General features: G+C 50.0%; 1 protein-coding gene across 1 annotated transcript in view; it reads left to right on the forward strand.

Annotated features, from left to right (window-relative positions):
- The first annotated feature begins 603 nt into the window (after positions 1 to 603).
- The window catches only part of CHAT (choline O-acetyltransferase), a 46695-nt gene continuing 23059 nt past the window's right edge, over positions 604 to 24239 (forward strand). The window contains exons 1-6 of the mRNA XM_046654992.1: positions 604 to 669; positions 3567 to 3758; positions 4570 to 4688; positions 6314 to 6367; positions 9555 to 9735; positions 11590 to 11767. Of these exons, the coding sequence (XP_046510948.1) occupies positions 604 to 669; positions 3567 to 3758; positions 4570 to 4688; positions 6314 to 6367; positions 9555 to 9735; positions 11590 to 11767 (790 nt within the window). The remainder of the gene's footprint in view (positions 670 to 3566; positions 3759 to 4569; positions 4689 to 6313; positions 6368 to 9554; positions 9736 to 11589; positions 11768 to 24239) is intronic.

The following is a 24239-nucleotide window of genomic DNA, read 5'->3' on the forward strand; positions in this document are numbered from 1 at the left end:
GTTGTTGCATGCCCCTCTCCCCTTCTCCATCACAGGCAGATTCCCAGTGGTTGAGCCCCGCAAATTCCCCTGCAATCCCCATGGGGAGAGAGCAGAGTAGGGGCTCCCACAGAGTGACCCACAATGCTGGAGGAGGGCTGGATGGCCCTCCTGGGTTCTTGGGAAAGAGAGATTTTAATCTGCAAAGCACGTATCTATTGGATCTTGGGCAATAACAAAGCCAGTGCTCTGCCAACCATCCCTCATGGGTCTGGAGTGGGCAAGCCCAGCCCTGCTCCCTCTCATGCTGCCCTGGGCAGGTCAGTTGGGCCTTCGTGACAGCAGATACCAGCTGGAGGCTCACTTCTGGCCCCATCCTCTCCTATTTGGGGGCTCAGAAAGGACACCGTGGCCAGAGGGGCTGGTCTGGAGGTCAGGAGATTGGGGCCAGGCCTATAATGAGGCCTGCATACACTGCTGTCTAGCCCTGGCCCCCTTACAGGGTGGGGTCATACTGGAGAGGTGAAGGGTCCATGGTGGGTCCATGTGGCTGTTGTGTTGATGCCTCCCTGCTTCTTGGTCCCCAGGTCTGCACCTCCGCTTCTCCAGCCAGGAGTCCCCAAGATGCCCATCCTGGAAAAAGCGCCCCAGAAGATGGCAGCCAAAACTCCCAGCAGTGAGGAAGAGCCTGTGAGTGACTTTTAGAGCTTTCTCTCTCATCCCTGCTCTCCCCACATACATGCCCTGCTTCCAGAACAGTCCTAGGGCACTGTCCCCCAGCATTTACCTGGCCCCAGCCCTACACTCTCCTGGTCATGAGGCCCAGGCTGCAGCCCTATCCTGAGCCTGCTGAGGAGCACGGGAGGGTCTGGAGGGGCTGGGAGTGGCTTCAGGGGTGCAGAAGGAGTGCAGACAGCCACACTTCCTAACCCTCAAGGCCAGGGAGAGCGCTTGACCTGGGCCAGGTTCTCTCTTTTCTCCCAACGCTTCCCCCTACAAGTTCCACTTTCAATGGCCTTGAGCCCACTGGAGTTGCCTTAAGGTGTGGCCGAATTCCCTGCTCTAAGCCTTGTCACATCCCAGCCCCAGCTGCTGTCCCTAGTTCAGCCGGGAAGGCTTAGGCACCATCTTCTCCACTGGCTTGAGACAATGCCACCTCTCCTTGAGCAGGTGTCCTCCCTCCACACCCAGACTCACCTTCTGGAGTGACAGAGCAACACATCTGATCTCCAGGTTGTTGCGCATGTTGGCTCCTCTGCCGCACTTGTCTTCTTGACACTTTCTTACCCTCCTCCCCGCCCAGGCCTTCGCTTGAAACCCTAATCAGAACCTCCTGGCTTCTCCTCATGAAGTTGCTCACCACATTGTCCCACCCTCTGTAGCTGACAAACCTCTGTCGTTGCCTCTGCTCCATGGCACATCCCTCCCTTTGGACTGTAGCTGCCCTCAGAGCAGCCTTGTCTCTCCATCATCCCTGAGTCTGGCCCAGGGCCTGCCTCACAAGAATGTCTCACCTGTCCAGGAAACGTGTATTGACCTGAGAGCCCAAGGTCCAAAGACCTCACTAGTACAAGTCCCTGCCTCTGGCCTGGGGTATGGGCCAGAAGCCTATGAGAGTCTGGGAGGAGCCTGGAGACATCTTGTCAGAGATTCTTGCCTCATTCTTTTTAACTCGTCACTGATTCCTGTGACCCAGGCTGAGTCCCAGGGCACTGCCAGAGCCCCAGAGAAGGGTGGCTCATTTCTAGCAGGGGTTCCAGCCAGACCTGCTGGCACTCTTGGCCAGACCACCAGCTTAGCCTGGGCTTTCTGTAGGTGCTTTCTCCATTACCCATCACACAGACCCCCAGACCCCAAGAGAAAGAAGAGAGAACCAGAGCGGCTGGGTTGGGAGCCTGGACCTGGCTCTCTGGGAGTGGGCTGAGCAGCCTGGCATGTTGCCCAGATCCATCCCTGAGTGTTCCCCAGGGGCAGAGGCAGCCCATAGTTGGCACTGATATCCTTGTTCCTCCCCCTAGGGCAGCGAACTCTAGAGACAGGCTCTGGCAGGCAGAGGACTCCCGTTCATTCATCAGCTTACACTCACACGGTCCATGGCTGCCCAGGGCTACCGTGGGGGCTCCAGCCTGTGCAGCAGCAGACGTAGAGCAGAGGCAAGCTTTCAAAAGGCCGGCTCACTCTGCAGCCCACCTGGGGTAGAAATTCCCTGCCCGCCCCACCGCACAGAGGAGGACCCCCTGAAAGAAGGCAGCCCACTCTCTGCCAGCTTTGTACAAGTGAAGCAATAATATGAACAGTCTGGATTTCCAATTGTGACCAGCTAAATGAGTGAGAAGGAAAGGGAGAGGATGCAACAGGGAGCGGGAGAGACTGACCAAGGAGGAAGGAGCAGAGTGGATGTTGGGTTAAGACTGATTTCAGGTCCCAGCTCTGCCACCAAATTGCTGGGTGACCTTGGACTAGTCCCTCCACTCTCTGGGCCTCAGTTTCCCCATCTGTAAATTGGACAACAATCCCTGCCAGGCTAAGCCATAACATTGTTTCACATACACGTGAGATCCCTGGGTAAAGAGCTGGTAAAGTGGGCAGCAGAGGGCCCAGGCAGAGAGGACAGTGGAGGGGCCTTCTACTCAGGCTCTCGCCACACTTGGGGAGACCCCAGAGCTTATGGGTTTCCTCTTAAGAATCCCTCTAGAGGGATAAGGAGAGTAACGTCATGACACTTTATGATGTGCCCATTTGGGGCCAGTTGTTTCTCTTGCTTAATTCTCTCTGTGCCCTTCTCAAGAAAGAATTGTTATTTACGTCCGATGGATGAGGAAGGTGAGGCTCGGAGAGATTAGGAGAGGAAGAACTTCCACTCCACTCCCCCTTCCACCCCATACCCATGTGGACCAAATGCCCCTTCCTGGGTTTTATACCTGGGAGGGACTTACTGAGGAGCCCAGGGCGTGTGTCACCTTCCCAGGACACACTTTGCAGAATTCTGGTCATTAGGGCACGCAAGGAACTATGCCTCCCTCCATCTTTCACCTGTCTGAATCTTTCCATCCGAGTCATAGCCTTTGGGTCCAGAGATCAATTGGGTTCTGGACACCCAGCTGGAAACAATTCCTAAATTAAGAGTGACCAGCAGCCAATGTCAATAACAAGACTATTTCACGTTAGCCCCATTCTTTATGGTTTATATGCATGTTCACATCCATGATCTCTTTGATCCTATGAGAGTTACAAGTTATTACCCCATTTTACAAGGGGGAAATTGAGGCACAGGGTTAGGGGTGGTTTGCTTAAGATCACACAGCTGGTCAGCAGCAGGGTCAGGGCGGGAACCCAGGTCTGCCTGGCACCAACATCAAGGTCTTTTCCTCTGCACTTTGTCCCCTTCTGGAGGCAGAGCAGGGGCATGGGAGAAAGCAAACAGAAGTGTCACAGTTCTGCTCAGCTGGTCCCCGGAAACAGGTGAGTCCCAGGATAGGGAACAAGGATAGAGGCAGACAGAGACAGACACTGCCGTCAGATTGCGGACAGGCATGGGCCACACATAAGGACAGGCACAACAAGTGTCTGTGGACCTTCTCTCTCAGGAGCTGCCCAAACTGCCAGTGCCCCCACTGCAGCAGACCCTGGCCACCTACCTGCGGTGCGTGCAGCACCTGGTGCCTGAGGAGCAGTTCAGGAGGAGCCAGGCCATCGTGCAGCAGTTCGGGGCCCCTGGTGGCCTTGGTGAGACCCTGCAGCAGAAGCTCCTGGAACGGCAGGAGAAGACAGCCAATTGGGTAAGAGTTGCTGGGAGGGGGCAGACTGGGGGCAGACAGGGGGACCCACGGGGCGGGGGCACAAACTGACATGGAGACAGAAGGATTTGGATGAGGGGCACATAGGTGACAAAGATAGAGTAGATGGGGGCAGGGATGTGGGAGAAACCAAAGGACAGCAGGGGCAAGAGTGAGGGACAGACAAGAGGTGGGATGGGAGATAGGGACGAGGACAGAGAGAGGACAGATGGTGATAGAGATGGGGTGATGGAGAGAGACAGGGTACAGAGGGGGAGACAGGCGGGGGACAGGGATGGAGGACAGACAAGCATGGGGGACAGACAGGATACAGGAATGGGGGACAGACAAGGACAAGGAGGAAGGACAGACAGGAGACAGGAATGGGGACAGACAAGGACAAGGATGGGGGACAGACAGGAGACAGGGGTGGGGGCAGTGGAGGATAGAGGTGAGGTGAGGGAAGCAGAGAGCGGTGAAAGGCAGAACGGGGCACTCCTGGGGACAGGCAGGGGACATGGGCAAAGCCCCGAACAACCTGGATGGGAAGCTGGGATGGAACAAAGGAGAAAGCCTGGGGCAAAGGTGGAGGACAGGCACAGTGGGCTGCAGAGTGCACGGCCCTAGCACGTAACTGGGGCTCAGTGATAGTTTGTGGAATGAATGAATGACAGTGGTGCACGAGCCAGTGAAGGGTCCTGATTGTCCTTCGGGGCTGCCAGGATGAGACTGTGGGCTCCAGAGACAAGGTGCCCCTGTTGGAGGAGTGTGAGTGGTGTTGTGGATGATGCTGTCCTTTCCCACCTCCCGGCAGGTGTCTGAGTACTGGCTGAACGACATGTACCTCGGTAACCGCCTGGCCCTGCCTGTCAACTCCAGCCCAGCGGTGATCTTTGCCCGGCAGCACTTCCAGGACACCAATGACCAGCTAAGGTGAGGCCGCCGTGCTCCCGGGCTCCCGGCTTGGGAGTCTGCCTGGGGGAGGGGTCCTGGCCCCAGCACAGGGAAGGAAAAGCTGAAGCTCCTGCCTTAGCTGAGCTTTCTGAGGCCAAATGGCCCTGAGACAGCAACCATCCCGGCCACAGCGTCAGGAGGGAGGTTAGGAGATGCTGCAGGGGAGTAACAGACACAAGTCTTCCTCAAATGTGTTTATTCAGGGTGAGGTGGGCACTAATGGAGGTCACAGGCCCCCAGGCATCCCCACGGCAGTCTTGACCTGGCTGAGGCCTGGGAGGAAGTGCTCACCCTCCCATCTCGCTAGGACTGGAGGCTGGGACTTGCTGGGATGGACGCTTTGCCTCTGCGGCCCTCCAGCCGCCAGCTCTAAGCAGAGGCTCTGAGGGGGTGGAAATCAGCCACTGCGGCCGAGCCTCTGCCATCTGCTGCCATTTTAGAGCTCACTGAGCCGCTGGAACGGCTCTGGGCCCACGGATGACGGTGGAGGGGCCGTTTACGCAGGGGAGGGGCGGAGAGGGAGGGTCTCCCTGAGCCAAACCTGGGTCTCAGACCTAATGTGGCACAGCGTGAGGACGGTTCAGAGGGAGGAGAAATGAGAGGCAGAGCCCGCTTTGGCCTATGAGCAGGGCTCAGCTCTGTTCTGCAGCCCCAGCCCCTCCTTCCTCCCCGAGACCAGCCAACTGACCCGCTGGCCCAGGGCAGCCTTCCGCCTTCCCCTGCAGCCTGGGTCTCCCTAGGGCAGAAGGAAGTGTGCAGATGGATGAATGACTTCTGAAAACAGTTCTCAAAATTGCATCCGAGGAGGCATTTTCCTCCTGATGCAATTAAGCCAGAGCTCATCATCCACGGACAGCTGAGATGACACCACCGGAGGCACAGTTCTCTGGTGCCTTTTCCCCCACCTGGAGGACCTGCTTTCCTTTTCATTAGCTCTAAGGGGACCAAATTATTGACTTTTCCCAGGAGACTGGGTTTCCCAGAATCCCAGGGTTCCAGCCCAGTCCTGTCCCAGCACAGGCTTTCCTAGGAAGGATTCCACCCCTGCTGGCTCTGTGGCCTCTCCTGGCTTCCTCTCCCTCCTCCTCCTCATTCACCTTCCAGTTTCCTCTCCTCCCCCCAGTTCTCTCCACAGGACCTTTTTTTTTTTTTTTTTTTGAGGAAGATTAGCCCTGAGCTAACATCTGCTGCCAATCCTCCTCTTTTTTGCTGAGGAAGCCTGGCCCTGAGCTAACATCCATGCCCATCTTCCTCTCCTTTATACGTGGGATGCCTACCACAGCATGGCTTGCCAAGTGGTGCCATGTCCGCACCCGGGATCCGAACCGGATAACCCCAGGCTGCTGAAGCGGAATGTGCGCACTTAACCGCTACACCACCGGACTGGCCCCCACAGGGCCGTTTTTAACTCAAGGCTCAGGAAGGACTGACAGCATGGGTGGGGGTTGGGGGAAGCAGGAATCCCATTTCATTAGGGTGACCCCTGGAGCCTGGCATCTGGTGAGTGGTCACTGAATTTGGGGTTGGGAGGGGGGAAGGAGGGAGGGAGAACCCCTGGGCCCCTGGGCCCCTGAGGAGTGGCTAAAGCCTCTCTGTCTCCACAGGTTTGCAGCCAACCTCATCTCCGGTGTGCTCGACTACAAGGCCCTGCTGGACAGGTAGGCTGGGCCCAGCCTGAGCAGGGTAGTGCCTGCTTCTGGCACAGCCTGCTGATTCATCTGTCTCCTTCCTATACTACACAAGGAGACTCCTGAGGGCAGGGACCTCATCTTTTTCCAGTTCTGTGTTCCCAGCTTCTGTCACAGAGCAAGTGACATCGCTCCCCTCCCCCAGCATCAGAGGGAGCTTTACCCCAGCTGGCCCAACCATCGCTGGTTCCTCTTTCTGGGGTCAGTGCTGTCCTCCCTTGCTGTCTTTAAAATGCCCCCCTCCCCCTTACCTCATATGTGCACACGCACTGTGAAATCGTGAGATGAATCTGGAGAACATGGCAGCAAGTGGGGAAGGAAGAGTTGTTGGAATGAGGTGAGGCTGAGTTCGGCCTTGCTGCCTGCTGCCAGAAGGGCATGGTCCCCCCACTCTGAGCCTGTTTCCTCAACCCCACTGTGCTCCAGCACTCGGTAAGCTGTCTCAGTGGACAGAGGGTGTCCCGACAGACGGAGGGAGCTGCGTAAGGACCGTGGGTAATCACTGGTTTTAGGAGGAAAGTCCCTCTGCTGGCCCAGGAGCAGCAGGAGAGTGAGAGGATCTGGAGGACTAAGGGTCCCCAGAGTCAGAAGATATCAGGGCATCAGACGCTGGAATGAGAGAGAGGCCCAAAGCAGTGTTTGTTGCACAGAAGAGGAAGCTGAGGCTCAGAGAGGTTAAGTGGCTTATCTGTGGTCGCACAGCCAGAAGGTGGCAGAGCAAGGAAGGCACAGGGGTGAACTTTACTCTCTTTTCAACTTGATTCCACTGTGTCTTACCCAGCCTTGGAGCAGAGCCCGCCTCAGACCTGCAGCCCCTCCAGGGTGGGGCTGTTCCCTCTGGAGAGTGGCTCTGGGCTCAGGCCCTGGGGTGAGCAGAGTTGAGTCTGAATGCAGACACCCAGCACACAGGATGCGTTGACCTTGGGTGAGAGTAATCACTCTGAGCTATAGTCCCAGTCTCAGCCCAGTCTCTGGTTTCAAAGAGCCTCATGCTTTACAAATACCCCAGGCGGGACAGTAGAGGAGGAAGGGCCTGGGCCTCGTCCAGTGGGGCTGGTGACCTTGTACCCTTCCATCGCTGACGGTCTAGACTGCAGACTCTCATGTGTGTGCACATATGTGCATGTGTGTGTGCACACTCACTCGGACACTCATACCATACACATCCATGCGAGGGTTCCCACATCTTAAGATCATAAACCTTGTAAGGCTGGAACATTTGCCCGAGTGCCTGTTTTGGACCCTTAATTCACTCGTTCGTTCATTTGCTCACTTTGCAATGTATTGATGCTCAGAAGATGAAGAGAAATCAGGCCCCATCCTTGTCTTTAAAAGATTCTCAGACTCTTCAGCAAGTCAGACGCAGAAACAGACAAAACATAGCTTTGTCCCTTCCTCTAAGCCCCACACTCGGTTATCCAGCCCCCAGACGTCCCCCCTGGGTGTCTCCCAGTCATTGCAAACTGGGTCATGCCCAGGGGACCTTTGGATGCCCCCCCCCACCCCCTGGCTTGCCCCTCACCTTGTTTACCAGTTCAGTAAATGCCAACACACCCCTGGTTGGTAAATCCTAGAAGTGGCCCATGGTTCTTCTTTCTCCCTTGGCACCTCATCTAATCCCTGCTCAGGGGTGTCGCTTTCCCTCCAGAACCCGCCCCTGTGCCTCCCTTCTCCCCCCTGCCACGTCCCTTCCCTTGGCCCATATCACCTGCCCGTCAGCTCGAAGCTCCCTCGTTGTTCCTCCTGTGACCCCTTGGGACCCATTCTCCACACATAACTGGGGTCACCACAAATGCAAAACAAGTCAAATCATGCCCCTGATGCTGTCACCTTCCACGGGCTTTCACTGCACCAAGAATCCAATGACACTGTCTTACCACTGCCAGCAGGGCCCACCCTCCCACGCGCCTTCTCTTTACTCAGCTGCAGCCCCCCGGGTCCTTTCTGCCTTGAGCAGCTGCTCCTCACACCATCTGGGGTGAAGGACCAATGTATCTTTTAATTTGGTAAAATGTTTGTAAAACACTACAAAAATGAATTAGTAGAAAATTGGCATAAAGGTACAAAATATGAGACCACTTGTTTTATGACTAAATTCAACAGACATAAATTTCCTCATCAAACTGCCACAGAAGTTTCTCAAAGCTCCCTTGGATTCCCACGCTCACCTTGTCATGGGCCGGTCAGCACAGCTCCGTCCGACACCCACACTTTGAACAGCAGGGCCGTGGACACCCCACCCGGCCCACCCTGCCTGCCCCAGCCAGCTCTTCTCATGGATGCCTCTTACCCTCAGGACTCAGCTCACGTGTCTGGTCCTCAGTGACCTTGTCCCTGGCCACTCCTCCTCCTCTGCCAGTCATGGTGTCATTGCCCTGCTCCCTACCTGAAACCCTCCCGTTTACCAGTTTGCTGCTTGTTGTCTGTGTGCCACCCACACATCCCAGGACCTGTGCCCCATTCGATCAGGAAACTCCTGTCCCATTTGCCGGTGTATCCTCAGGTCCCATAAGGGTGCCTGGCACAGAGGAGCGCTCAATAGTATATGCTGGCTGAAAGGGTGGATGGAAGAGAGGGAGGAAGGAGGGAGGGAAAGAGAGAGAGAGGGAGAAAGGGGAAGAAGAGGAGGAAGAATATGGAGGAGGAGGAGGAAGAGAAACAGGAGGAGGAGGAGGAGTGGAAGGAGGGGGAGAGGGAGGACACAAGGCATGCTGAGACCACCAGAGAAAGAGAACTTTCTGCCTTGAACTCAGAGGAGGCTTCTAGAAGAGGTGATGAAGGAGTAGGCTCTTGAAAGAGTGGAAGGAGTTTTCTAAACAACTGAGTTGAGTGCAGGGGTGAAGGCACACACCAAGCAGAGATGAGCACAAGCAAAGGCACTGAGGGCTGCAATGGCAAGCTCTGCACACGCAGTGCAGGAGGCGGGGGGAGGGAGACTGATGGCTGGAGGACACCCTGAGGGTCTCCATGGGCCGTGGAAAGGGGGCGCACCACTACTCTAAAAAGTGGGGTACAGAGCTCTTTGACTGCCTGCGTAATACAGTTTTGGATTTTGTGCCCTGCTTTCCCAAAGCAAGTTTCAGTAGGACCAGTCCTGACTCCCTGCTCCCTCCATCCTCTTATGGCCTGCCTCCGCCACCCCGCTGTCCCCCTCCAGCCACTCCATCCCCACCGACTGCGCCAAGGGCCAGCTGTCAGGACAGCCCCTCTGTATGAAGCAATACTACGGGCTCTTCTCCTCCTACCGGCTCCCCGGCCACACCCAGGACACACTGGTGGCCCAGAAGAGCAGTGTCATGCCCGAGCCCGAGCATGTCATCGTGGCCTGCTGCAACCAGGTAAGGGGCCCCTTGCTGCAGCAGCCTCTTGGGCTGGGGGAGGGGCGCATGCGTGCTCATCCAGTGCCTAGCCTCTCCAGGAGAAACATGGTGCACGGGGGCAGACTGGCCTCAGAATGGGGTCTCCTGACTCCCAGTCAGTCCCATTTCTCTCCACTGGTTGCCTTTTAAGAATGAGAGTTATCAATTCAAAATGCTTTTGCTGGGCTCTCATTTTAGCCCTGACCAGCCAGGTTAGGATGAAAGAAGTTCCTGGACGGACTGAAGGTCGTTAATGAGACCTTAGCCGCTCCACATGCAGTCACCCAGACAGAAAGCTTTATGGACCTCCACATTCAGGCCGTGGCCTTGACACTAACACATGTTCATCGTATCTGATCCTCTGGTAACCCTACAGAGGGCGCCTTGGACTCTGCATTTGGCAGATGAGGAATGAGACTTAGACAAGTTAAGAGGCTTGTCCCAGGGTGGGAAGGATGCCTAGGACTGGCCAATGCCACAAGTGCACACTCCCTCTGCTGTAGCTCAGGTCTTCAGACTGGGTTCCAGGGAGCCAACAAGAGCCCCTGGGGGCCCACGGGACAGGCTGAACATGAGGGCTCCTGACCCTTTGCCAATGCCCAGAAGACTTTATATTCTATATATTGAGGCTTCACACAAATATTTCATCTGACAAAAGCTGTTTTGTTTTGACTTTTGCTAAAACCCAAGTTTGACGCCCATCCCAGGTTCTCCCCTGGTATTTGTTCTGTCGTGTTTTCTTCTTGGGCTCAGCTCACACTTCCAGTCAAAGTTGGGAGCTTAGGGAAAGCCTGCCAGCCGAGGGTGGTTGTTCCCAGGTTTGAAGCCCACTTGACACCCCGGCTGGCCACAAAATGAGAACCCTCCTCCCACTTCATTCAAGAGTCAAACTGAGCATTTCCCAGCCCCCACATGCCACAGCATCCATCCCTTCCAGAAATGCTCTCAGGGCTCCTTCTCTGGACCAGGCCACATGTATGCTGCTCAGGGCGTGGGACCAGGTACTGAGGTCAATCTGCTGAGAAAGGTCTAGGAATAAGACCCTTTATGAAGCCCGAGGTTCTAGCGTCAAAGCTGCTGAATGACAGCTCACAGGCCCTACATACAAGGCACACGCAGGGACACATGCGTATGCATGCACATATGCATAGAGCATTTTGTGCATTGTTTTTCCATTTTAATCCTCCCCTGCATGTTATTTGCTGAGTTCTTTTTTTCTCCACTCACCAGTGTGTTTGAGATCTATCCCCGTGGCTGTATTGAGAGCTAGTCCATTCCTTTAACTGCTGGGTAGACATACACCGAACATTACATGTCACTTAGCAGTTCCCCTACTGGAGAACGTTCAGGCTCTGTCTCCCATTTTGCTGTTGCAAACAAGGCTGACACGCATGTTACTTTGCAACTCTTCTGGGGCATGTGGGTATATGTTGCTCTAAGCCTTGGGCTAAAGTGTGTATTTTTAAGAGTAATGGCTGAATCGTAGGGTATGCACATTTTTAGTTTTGATAGATACTGCTCTCCAACGGAGTTGTACCAATTTATACTCAATTCCCCACAAATACAATGGTTTCATGAGAACTAGGGACCACAGGAACAAATTTTCTTTTAGCTAAGTTTAGTTAATGGCCTTCTTTGAGTTGGAGCAGCTTGGAGTCCAGCACACTCAATAGCACTGGGTTGGTCCCCAAATTGTGACTGTTCGGAACCATCACATACTTGGGAAGCTTGGGCCCGAGCATCTCCCATCCGTGCTCACGCATGAGGGCTCGGTGGAGGCCTGACGCCTCAGGCCGCCCACCATGAGTGACGTTTGACCTGTTTCCCCCACAGTTCTTTGTCTTGGATGTTGTCATTAATTTCCGCCGTCTCAGTGAGGGGGATCTGTTCACTCAGTTGAGAAAAATAGTCAAAATGGCTTCCAACGAGGATGAACGCTTGCCTCCAATCGGCCTGCTGACGTCAGACGGGAGGAGCGAGTGGGCTGAGGCCAGGACGGTCCTCGTGAAAGGTTAGCAGCAGTGCCCAGCACGTCTCCACGCTCATCTCATCCTCATGCCCGCTGGCTCTCCTTCCTCCAGGGCCAGGCACCATGCTTCATCCCCATTTGCCATGGCATGGGGAGCTCAGGCCTCCCCCCAACTTGGGACCAATGGCGACGGGAAGTCCTGCTGTCAGCCCAGGTGCCTGGACGCTGAAGGCACTTTTCGCACCCTTGTGTTTCCTCTGACAATATTCTAGTTGTCTGGGTGAGGCTGACCAGCACTGGAATCCTGGGATGTCTGGGAACATGGAGGGAGGAAAGGTTTCGAGCTGGAGGAAGGCTGGCCACAGTGAAGCAATTGTGTTTTACTGCGGGGTGCAGACGGCACTCATTGTAGGGGTCTGAGTCTTGGGGAGAGCTGTCAGATGGGGATTCGGGGTGGAGCTCACCTGTGGGAGGGTGGTTGTCCGCCTCTTCTGTGCAGTTTCTTGGTCCTAGAACTTTTCCTCTTCAAGCTGACCTTATTCTTCTGGCTGGCTACTGCTTTTATGAAAGTTTCTAAGCATTTCCATAAGAAAGCCGGGAAGAGTCTTCAATTTTTTAAATCATCCTTCTGGAAATTACTTTTCGAATCCAAAGCTAGCCCTGGTCCCAGGAACCAGATGGAGTGCCTTCCTTTCTTGGCTATGTTAGAGATGCTGGGATGAGAGGCGAGTCTCTCGTGAGCCTGCCTCCATCTGCCCTCGGGCTTCCATCTGGCTGGGCGGCCATTAGACACCCTACGTGTCTGTAAACCGAGGCCCTGGGCTGAGCCTGGGCAGTGTGAGACATGGAGAGGATGAAGCCCCTGCCCTGAGTAGCCCGCTCAATAGGAACAAGCGGAGAGAGGGCGTGGGGAGGAGATTCAAACACCCGGTAATGCAGTGTATCCCCATGTGAGGAGATACAGCCAGCAGGTGCCAAATAAGCACTCCAGGGTTTCAGACTGGGGAGGGAGCCCTCTTAATGGGAGGCTTTTGAAAGGCTTTGTTGCAAGAGGTGGGGATTGAGCAAAGCCCTGGGACATGAGTGAGAGGGGTGGGAGGGAGGGACAGCATCCAGGTGGGCAGACTGACTGCAGGCAAAGCCGACTGCCCAGCAGGGGTGTGTCTGCCCCACCCGGTACTGCGAGGAGAGGAGAGCTGCCTGGCCAGCGAAGATGGCCGTGCTGGACGTACCGGGAGAATGGGAGGGGGGTGGGGCCCGGCTCTCTGGCAACAGGCACCTGCATTTTCTGGTCCCTCTCCCTAGAAAGTTCTTCCCCCAGAGCTGGCTGGCTCCTTGCATCAGCCAGAACTCCGCTAGCCCCAGGCCCTCCTTGAGCACCCAGCCCTCCCGCCACACACACACACACACACACACACACACATACACTCTGTCACCTTGACCGGTTTTCTCATCTTGATCGCATTTCTCACTCTCTGAAGTCAGCTTTTCCTTTGCTTGATTCATGCTGGTTGCTGGCTCCCCCAGTCCATAAGGTCCGGGAGAACCCCGGCTTTGTCTGCTGGGTTTATTTCTGAATCTGCTGTGCCAAACACAGTAGGTGCCCAATTACATTTGTTAAATGAGAGAATGAAGGGTGACTGATGATACAGAGCCCCAGATTTATTTCCCACTTACCAGTTAATGATCCTTTCAATCAATTATTGGGCACCTGCAGAATGCTCTGTCCTAAATCGGGGGCTGCACAGGCCACGGGGAGGTGTGAGAGCTGACCTGTTCTCACAAAGCCAATCGCCAAGTTGGGGAAGTAATAACTCAGCGTTTGAAAGTGAGTTCACTCCCTCAGGAGACCACGGTGTAATCAAATCCCACTCTTCTCCCCTCCAGGGACAGAGGCAGGCATCAAAATCACCGCCTCTGCTTCCAGTACGGTTTCCACTTTATTAGCAGGCCAGGCCCAAGCCGTGTCCCCGCAGGACTGGCCGGGATTGCCTTGAGGTCTGAGTGCTTAGGCTTCACTAATCGGAATTAATTTGTTAATGGCACTTGATCTGGCTTTCTGAATGGAAGCGCTGTTTCCAAGGGAAGCGCGACAGAAAGGAGAGGGCACACGCGCCTTCCCTTTGGAAATCCTATTAATCCAGTTAGCACTGACTGTGTCGTCTGCACAGCAGGAAACCAAGCCTTCACAGAGCCCTCCTTCCTGGAACAGGAAACTCCTTAGAAAACTATTTCAGAGTAGAATTGAAAGATTATGGTAACCTGGGCTAGAGTGGAGAGTGGAGATGGAAAGACAGGGGTGGGGTCTAGATATATTTCAAAGTTGAAGTGATAGGAAGGAAATGAGAAGCAAGAAAGATTCCCAGGCTTTTTATTTGAGCAACTGAGTAGATGGTGGTACCATTCATTGAGATGGGAGCTAGGTTGGGGAAGTGGGTACAGGATGGAGAAGTCCCTCCCAAGTACCTTAGATGTGAGATGCCTTGAGTCATGTAAGTGGAGACATCAAGTTAGATCTATGTGTCTGGAGCTGAAGGGAGAAGTCAGTACAGAGATATAAATTTGAGTGCCATCAGCACATAAGTGGCATCTAAAGTCATGGACCTGGGTGAGATCATCTCAAAACAGAAGAACGGGGCCTCTGAGGTCAGGTAGAGAAAGACGCAAAGGGGATTGAGAAAGAGCAGCCCGTGAAGTCGAGAGAACACAAGATGAGTCACAGAGATCCAAGAGGGATGGAGGGAGAGGCCAACCATGCAGAATGCTTCCGAGAGCTCAAGGAAGAGCAAGACAAAGATGAAACTGTGGGCATGGCCACCCTAAGTCGTAGGTGACTTTCACAAAGGTCAGACTGGAGTGGTAGGAAGAAAGAATGGTCGTGTGCTGATGGAGGTGACCCAACAGCAGGCAGAGATTGTTGAGGAGACGGTCAATGAGTAGAATCAGTAAGTGTGGATGACTCTTTTCAGACATTTTGGCATTAAAAGGAGCAGAAAAATGGAGGAGTTGCTGGAAGAGAATGGGGGTCGACAGAAGTCTTTTTAGCAGGAGAGGCAAATGCATGGCTGTATGTAGACGAGTGCATGGTCATAATCCAGGAATTATCAGTGAGGACAGAGGAGGCAAATAGGGGGGTGGGATTCTTTCAGAGGCAAAAGGAGACGGGACCCAGAGAATAAGAGGACTTTCGCTGGTTCAGGGAAAACAGAAACCTGGGCCCATGGAGTTGTGAGGAGGTCGGTGGAGCACAGCAACAAGGAGGATGATGCGGATGGGGGGTAAAGGTCTACCAGCTGTGGCTCCAAAAGGAAAGAGGAAAGAGGAATCATGTAGGAGCGAGAACAGTGAGAAGGAAGCCACCTACCCTACCTGGCCCTGGGGTATGTGAGTGTGTCGGAAAAGAACAGTCTCCTGTGAGAGGGCACAGGGAAGCACTCCCCTCTGGGGATGCCACCTTCCAGTTGAGGCATAAGGTGAATGGAACACTTTCAGAAGAAGTCAAGGATGCAGGGGGACTGGCTGCCACTTGTCAGGCATCATGAAGGATTCAGGAAAGAGGAAAGGCGAGGGGATGAGGGCTGAGTCCGCACAGGGGATACCAGAGCAACAGGGCATGGGAGTGCCAGCCAGAGACCCAGGAAGGGTGGCCATCATTGCAAACAGTGCTCCCAAATCCTTAACTTCTGGGAAACTACTTTCTCCTGCTTCCAGGCGTGGCTGCCTGGCTGTGGTTGTGGGGGCTTGTTGTTGGGTGGGGGGGGGGGGGTCTTTCTGGACCACAACAGTGTCACAATTAACATTGTGGGATGGGTTGAGCTTTTCAGGGCATCTCAGCTGAAGTCCCAAGTTCTCCCCTCCTGGGACCTGGGCAAAGAAACAATGCCCATGGGCACTGGGCCCAGTCAGGTGCTGTCCGGTGATAGACCTCGGCCAGGCTGAGCTTCTCTTGTCCTGGCGGAGGCCTGGACTGAGGTCCCTGAGCTCAGACAAAATCCACCCCTGAATTCTCATAGGGTCCACTGAGGCCCAGTGGGGTGATTGACTTCGTCAACCCTCTCTCCATTGAGAGACGGTCCCTGAGCCTCCACCCTGCCCCCCAACCAGGACGGCTTCCTCTGTGAGCTCCCAGGCTCCCCAGCCTGGCCCTCTGCTGTGACACTGAGAGAGTGGAGCTCATGGAGGTCCAGTAACTGTCCGTGTGGCACACTCCATGAGCAGTGGAGCCAACTGTCTGCCGAAAAGCCCATGTCCTTCCTCTGTGCCCTGTGTCCCCACACCCCATAGCCCCTCACACGCACTTCTGACACAGAGCTCAGTGAGGACACGGTACAGGATGAGTGTGGGTATTGCCGTCTCTATCAGCATCCTGATCATCCGCAGCCAATGCCGAGTGCCCTCCTGGGGAAACAAGGGCTACGAGACCCGGCAGGACCATCACTGCCCCCCAGAGGCCTGCAGTCTTGCTGGGGAGACCTGAATAAGCAGAATTGTTAGGACGAGTGTGGACGGGATAAAACCAAAGGAATGTCTCCAACAGGAGCCCTGAGGGAATTTGGGGGCCTCACCCCTCTGCCTGTCATAGCCCAGGAGGGCTTCCTGTGGCCAGTGGGACTTGAGGCTAAGCCCAGGAGGGTTAAGGTCAGTGCGACTGGGGCTGACCGGCGACATGAGGATCATCTGGAGAGCTCCTTAAAAAAACCCGGATTCCTGACTCCCATCGATTTTCCAGTGGGACAGGAGTGACGCCAAGGAATGTGTACTTTTAAAGCACCCTCATGCGCAGCTCAGATGGGGACCCACTTATTCAGATATTAGCAGCTACTGTACATGGAGGTCCCCTTGATGCTGGGCCCTGTCCTGGGCACTTTCTGTCCCTTGTTGCTTTAAGTTGTCGTTACAGTGTGTGCGCGTGGGTGTGTGTGTCTGTAACGTGAGGTGGGGATGTCATCCCTACAGAACAGAGGAGGCTGTGTCTGCCACAGGTTGACGTAGTCCCCACCCTTCAGGTGGCCAGTGTTGGAGCTGGGACTGACCCGGAGGCATCTGTCTCCCGAGGGCCCAGGAAGCAGGGATGGGATTCGGGGCCTCGGGAGGGGCACGTGCATGCTCTCAGGACCTCCCTCTCCACCAGGCCACGGAGCTGTGGCCTTCCTGAACCCAGGAGGAGCCAACACCGTTATCCTGGCCTGGAAATTTAATTAGACATTCAGCCCTGAGTCTGGAAGACTACAGCGCTTGTCAATTTGAAGAAAAGGATGGCCAGCTCAGAGAGCTGCCCCCTCCCAGCCTGCTGGCTTTCCTGGGTACTGCCGTGGAGATCCTGCAAACAGACTTTAGAGGCAGATGCCTCCGTTTACACAGTCCCGTAAATATTTATCCCCAGCAACCAATTAGAGCTGAGCCACTGCTTTCAAGGAGGGAGCTGACAGAAGGTGCCTGCATCTGCACAAGGCTTTGGTCATGGTTTACAAGAACCACTCGGGATGGGGCATTTTGCTATTTAAATATTGTCATCCAGGGATAGGCAAGTCTGCTGATTTTAAAACCAATTACACATTAGCAATAACAGCCTCTCTGATTTAATTGGCCCAGAAATACCTCCTAGGCTCTCAGGCTGAAGGCTGTTTTCTTGGGGTGTGGGGGTGGGGGCACTGGGGCCAATGCCTCCCCGCCTCCGTCCCACAGTGGAGGCAAGAAGGCTTTTATGGACCAGAGCATCCAGACAGGGAAAGGCACGTGGTCCAGGGCAAGAGGGCTGGGCTTGACCTGCCCCTCCTTGCTGTCCCCTGGAGCCTGGCTGCGTGGGCTAGAATATGGAGATGGAGCCCCATCCTGTGGATATGACTGGTGGGCTGCAGAGGGGCTGCAAAGCGTGTCGTCTGGTGCCTGGCGCATAGAGGGTGTTCTCTAAATGATAACTCTTATGAGATTTGGGGAAACACTCTGAGGATGTTTAGCCCAAGGCCCACAACCTCTCTGGAAAAATTTGGTGAAGTGAAAATGGGCCCCTGTTGACAGGGCACTGTCCATGTGGTTCAGTGACAGTGGCCTGTGACCTCAGGCTGAGTGGCCTGTAGTCCTCGTGTAGAACCCTAGCCTTTTGTTTGCACCCGGATGCTCTTTTCCTTCCCCAGGCTCCCACATACCCCACACTCTGTGTGCACACCCCAGACATGTCTCCTCTTTCATTCCTCCCTGGTCGTGGTCTTTCTGGTGCTCAGGTTCCATCTCACGGGCAGCGCAATGATATATGGGTACGAGGTAGCTGGAAGGCGTTTTTGTGTGTCTCCTGCCCTCCTCCACTCGCCACCTCTCCCCTAATTCTGAAAATACGATAGCTCTTTAAATCTGACTTTGTGGGAAGAGTGGTTAGAACCCAGAGGAAAGAGCAATTCTTGGCTCTTGGGTTCTTTTTTTTTTTTTTAATTAAGTTAAACGTACTTTGGGATAATTGCAGATGCACACGCACTTGTAAGAAAGAATGTCACTTGTACCCTTTTTTCCCAATGCCCACATCTTGCAAAACCATAGTGCAATATCACAATCCAGATATTAACATTGATGCAGTCAAGATACAGACATTCTCGTCCCCACAAGGATTCCAGGCGTCGCCCTTTATAGCCACGCCCACTTCCCTCCCAGCCCCACCCTTCCTCAACCCGTGGCAACCACTAATCCATTCTTCATTTCTGTGTTACTGTTTCAAGAATGTTATATAAATGGAATCATATGGTATGTAACCTTCTGAGATTGGCTTTTTTTCACTCAGGATGATTCTCTGGAGAGTCATCCAAGCTGTTGCCTGTGTCAACAGTTCATTCTTTTTTATTTATGTAGTCTGTGGTGTGGATGTATCATAATGTGTAATGTAACCATTCACCCACTGAAGGACACTGAGTTGTTTCTACTTTCTGGCTATTACAAATAAAGCCGCTATGAACATATATGTATAGGCTTTTGTGTGATCATAAGTTTTCATTTCAGGAAAAATGCCCAGGAATGAAATTTCTAGGTCATATGATAGCCACATGTTTATTTTTTAAGGAGCTGCTAAAATGTTTTCCAGAGCAGCTGCACCGTTTTCCATTCTCACCAGCAATGCATAAGTGACCCAGTTTCTCTGCATCCTCGCCAGCATTTGGTGTTGTCATGATTTTTCATTTAGCCACTCTGACAGGTGTGTAGTTATTTATTGCAGTTTTAATTTACGTTTCTCCAATGACAAATGATGATGAATATCTTTTTATGTGCTAATTCATATATCCTCTTTAGTGAAATATCATTTCGTGTCTTTTGCTCATTTTCTAATTGGATTGTTTGGATTTGGGTTTTTTCTTTTTCTTTTTTTTTTTCCTGTGAGTTCTGAAAGTTGTTTATATATTCTTTTCTAGCCCTTATTAGATATATGGTTTTATATTTTCTCCTAATCTGTAGCTTATCTTTTCCTCTTCTTAGCAGGCTGTTTCACTGAGTAACTGTGGTTAGTTTTGATCAAGTCCAATTTATAAATGTTTCCTTTTATAGATCGTGCATTGGGTGTCAAGTCTAAGAATTCTTTGCCTAGCCCTAGATCCCAAATATTTTCTCCTATGTTTTTTCTAAAAATTTTATAATACGTATTACATTATATATTTAAGTTGATCTATTTTGAATTAAGTTTTATGAGATGTGAGATTTATATTCGAGTTGGTTTGGTTTTTGGCCTATGGATGTCCCATTGCTCCAGCAACAATCGTGGAGAAGGCCATCCTTCCTCCATTGAATTACTTTTGCTTCTTTGTCAAAATCAGTTGGGCATATTAATGTGGGTCTATTGTGAGGTTTTCTATTCTCTTCCGTTGATCTATATGCTCGTCTCTCTGCCAGTACTACACATTCTTGGTTATGTAGCTGTATAATAAGTCTTGAAATTGGATATACTGATTTCGCCAACTTTATTCTTTTTTCTAAATTCTTTTAGCTAGTCTAGTTCCTTTGCCTTTCCACACAGATTTTAGAACGATCTTGTCCATATTTACAAAAAGTCATGCTGGGATTTTGACGGGAGCCGTGTTAAACTTGTGCATCAGTCTGTGGAGAGCTGACACCTTCACTGTGTTGTCTTCTGATGCGCGAACATGGTATATCTCCCCATTTGCTTAGATCTTTGCTTCCTTTCATTAGTGTTTTGTAGTTTCAGCACGCAAATCCTTACAGCTTTATTAGATTTACACTGAAGTATTTAATTTGTTTTGCATGATTGTAATGGTATTGCATTTTTAATTTTGGTGTTTGCATACATTTCGGGTATACAGAAACACAATTGATTTTTGTATGTTTATCTCTTATCCTATGAACTGTTGAACTCATTTATGAGTTCTAGGAGGTTTTGGTTTTATCGTTGTTTTTGTAGATTCCTTAGAATTTTCTACATAAGCAATCATGTTGTGTGAAAACAGGGACAGTTGCTTTTTCTTTCTGATCTGTATCCCTTTTATTCCCTTTCTTGCCTTATTGCACTGGCCAGGACTTCCAGTACTACATTAAAGAGCAGTGGTAAGAGTGGGTATCCTTTCTTGTTCCTAATCTTGGGCAGACAGCATGCAGTCTTTCACCTTTAAGTATGATGTTAGCTATAACCTTTTTTGTAGATTTTCTTTATGAAGTTGAGGAAGTTCCCTTCTATTCCCAGTTTTTTGAGATTTTTATCATGAATAGATGGTGAATCTTGTCAGATATTTTTACTGCATCAATTGCTCTCATGAGGTGGTTTTTCTTTTTTATTTCCAGTAATTTTATTGCAATCATAATGGTTTATGACATTGTGTAATTTCGGGTGTACATTATTGTTTATCAATTTCTGAACAGACTTCATTGTGCTCACCACCAGAAGTCTAATTTTTGTCTGTCACCATACATATGTGCACCTTTACCCTGTTAATAAGGTGGATTACATTGATTAATTTTCAAACATCGAACCAGCCTTGCATCCATAAAGGAAGCCCCACTTAGTCATGGTGTATAATTTTTATAAGTTGCTTAGTTCTATTTGCTTATATATTGTTCTCTCTCTCTGTGTATATATATATATACACACACACATATATATGTATTTTTTTTTTTTTTGGTGAGGAAGATTGGCCCTGAGCTAACATCTGTTGCCAATCTTACTCTCTTTGCTTGAGAAAGATTGTCGCTGAACTAGCATCTGTGCCAGTCTTCCTCTATTTTGTATGCCTATTTTGTGGACGCCACCACAGCATGGCTTAATGAGTGGTATATAGGTCCAAACCCAGGATCCAAACCCGTGAACCCTGGGCTGCTGAAGCAGAGTGTGTAAACTTAACCACTACACCAGTGGGCTGGCCACTATTGTTCTATTTTTTTGTATGTACATTCATGAGAGTTATTGGTCTATAAATGGTTGGTTTTTGTGTTTTTGTTTTGTTTTGTTTTTTGTACTGTCTTTAGCTTGTTACAGTGTCAGGGTAACACTGGGTTCATAAAATGAATTGAGAAGTGTCTCCTCCTTTTATATGATCTGGAAGAAATTGTGTACATTGGTGTTATTTCTTCCTTAAATGTTTGGTAGAATTTCCCAGTGAAACCATCTGGGCCTGGAGATTTCTTTTTTCTGGAGTTTTAAACTTACAAATTCAATTTCTCTAACAGTTAACAGGACTATCCAAATTATCTATTTCGTATTTGGTTCATTGTGATAGTTTATACTTTTCAAAGGATTGGTCCATTTCATCTAAGTTGTCAAATTCTTGTCTGTAGAGTTGTTCATAGTATTTCCTCATTGTCCTTTTGATGTCTGCAGGCTCGGTAGTGATTGCCCTATTTCATCCTTGATATTGTGTCTTTTCTCCCTTTTGTTTTTCTTTGTTAGTCTTGCTAGAGATTTGATTGATCTTTTAAAGGGACCAGCTTTCTTTTCATTGATTTTCTTTTTTCTTCTATTTTAATTTCATTGATTTCTGTTCTTTGTTATTTCCTTCCTTCTGCTTGCTTTGGGTTTATTTTGCTCTTCTTTTTCTAGATCCTTGAAGTGAGAACTTATATCATTCATTTGAGACTTCTCTTTTCTGATGTCAGCATGTGTGCTATACATTTCCCTCTCAATGGTGCTTTAGCTGTGTCTCCCAAATTTTGATAGGGCATATGTACATTTTCATTAATTTCAATGCTTTTTAAAAAATTTCTCTTAAGACTCCCTCTTGACTCCTGGATTATTTGGAAGAGTGTCATTTAGTTATCAACTGTTTGGAACTTTTTCTCTTATTTATTTTTACTTTGATTCCAGTGGTCAGAGAACACATTTTGTATGATTTCAATTCTTTTCAATCTGTTGAGGATGTTTCACGGCCTCGGACACGATGGTCACCCTTGGCATGTGTGTTCTCAGGGCACTGGAAAAGGGTGTGTATTCTGCGGTTTTGGGTGGAATGCTCTATAAATGTCAGTCCTGTTGATTGATGGTGTTGAGTTCTTCTGTATCCCTACTGACTTTCTGTCTAGTTGTTGTATCAATTATCGAGAAAGGGGTGTTGAAGTCTCCAAATATGATTGTGGATTTGTCTATTTCTCCCTTCAGTTCTGTCAGTTTTTGCTTCATTTATTTTGTGGTATATTTGATACATATTTAGGATTGCTATATATTCTTGGCGGATGTAACATCCCTCAGTGTCTCTGATACTTCTCTTTGCTCTGAAGTTAACTTAACCCGATATTAATATAGCCACTCTTGTTTTCTTTTGATTAATGTTTGCTTGATATATCTTTTTCTTTTCCTTGACTTTCAACCAACCTATATCGTTATATTTGATGTGAGTTTCTTGTAGATAGCATATAGCTGGGACATGATTTTTAATCTACTCTGTCAATTTCTATCAGTGTAATTATTAATATGCTTGGGTTTAACTCTGCCATTTTATGTTTTGTTTGCTCTGTTTTTCAGTTCTTGCTTTCTTTTTCCTGCCTTCCTGTGGGTTACTTGAACATTTTTTAGAATTCCGTTTTGATTTATCTGTAGTGTTTTTTAGTGTATCCATTTGTATAGCTTTTTCTAGTGGATTCTATAGGCATTACCTTATATATACATAATATATCACAATCTATTGGTGTTGAAATTTTGCCAGTTCTCGTGAAATGTAGAAAGTTTACCACCTTTTACATCCCTTTACTCTCCTCCATTTATAATATAATCATCTTAAATATTTCCTCTAATATAAATTTAGAACCATATTAGGCAGTGTTATAATTTTTGCTTCAACTGTGAAATATAATTTTAAAAACTCAAAAAGAAAATGAAAAATTATTTACTAAGATTTTTACTCTTTCTGTTGTTCTTTCTTCCTTTTGATGTTCCAATGTTCCTTTTTTTATACAATTTCCTTTCTTTGTGAGAGAAATTCCTCTAGGCATCCTTTTAGGGTAGCTCTGCTGGGGACAAATTCTCTTAATTTTTCCTCATCTGAGAATGTTTTTATTTTCTCCCTCATTCCTGAAGGATATTTTTGCTAGACATAGAATTCTGTGTTGATAATTCATTTCTTTCAGTGCTTGAAAAAGGTTGTGCCACTTCCTACCAGCCTTCATGGTTTCTGGAGAGAAATATGCTATAATTTGCATTGTTTTTTCCCCTAAAGGTAAAGTGTCATTTCTCTCTCTCTCTGCTTTCAAGATTTTTTTCTTTGTCTTCAGTTTTCAGAAGTTTGACTATGATACGTCTTAGTGTGGATTTCTTTGACTTTATCCTGCTTGGGATTAACTGAGCTTCTTGAATCTTTAGGTTTGTGTCTTTTGCCAAATTTGGGAAGTTTTCAGCCATTATTTCTCTGAGTTCTTCCCTGCCCTGCTCTTTTTCCTCTCCTTCTAGGACTCCAGCGACATGATTGTTATATTTTTTGTTCCACGGATCCCTTAGGCTCTGTTCTCTTTTTCTTAGTCTGCTTTGTCTCTGTTTAGACTGGCTAATTTCTATGGTTTTATCTTCAAGTTCACTAATTCTTTTCTCTGCCCCCTACATTCTGCTGTCAAGCCCATCCACTGAGCTTTTTATATTGGCTATTATATTTTTCAGTTCTAACACTTTCATTTGCTTTTCTTTATATCTTTTATTTCTTAGTCAAGACTTTCCCCTTTTTTTCGTTTGTTTCAAATGTGTCCCTAGTTGGTTGTGGAAGCATATTTGTGATGACTGATGTAAAAATATTTGTCATGTAATTCGAGCATCTGTGTTATCTCAGATTCTACTGATTGTGTTTTTTCCTCAAGTTGAGCTTTCTCTGGTTCTTGGCATGACATGTGATTGTCTATTGAAACCTGGATGTATTAGATATGAGACCCTGGATCTTATTTAAAGCTCCTGTTTTAATGGGCTTCCTCTGACGTTGCTCCAGCAGAGGAAGCAGGCGGGCACTGCCTTGTTACAGCCAGGTGCGGGGAGAAGCCCGGGTTATTTGTGTGGCCTGTAATGACCGCAGGAGTGATGGGACTCCTAGTTCCTGGTGGTGGGGGTTGGGAATTCAGG

The sequence above is a fragment of the Equus quagga genome, chromosome 2, assembly GCF_021613505.1.
Source record: "Equus quagga isolate Etosha38 chromosome 2, UCLA_HA_Equagga_1.0, whole genome shotgun sequence".
Lineage (NCBI taxonomy): Eukaryota > Metazoa > Chordata > Mammalia > Perissodactyla > Equidae > Equus > Equus quagga.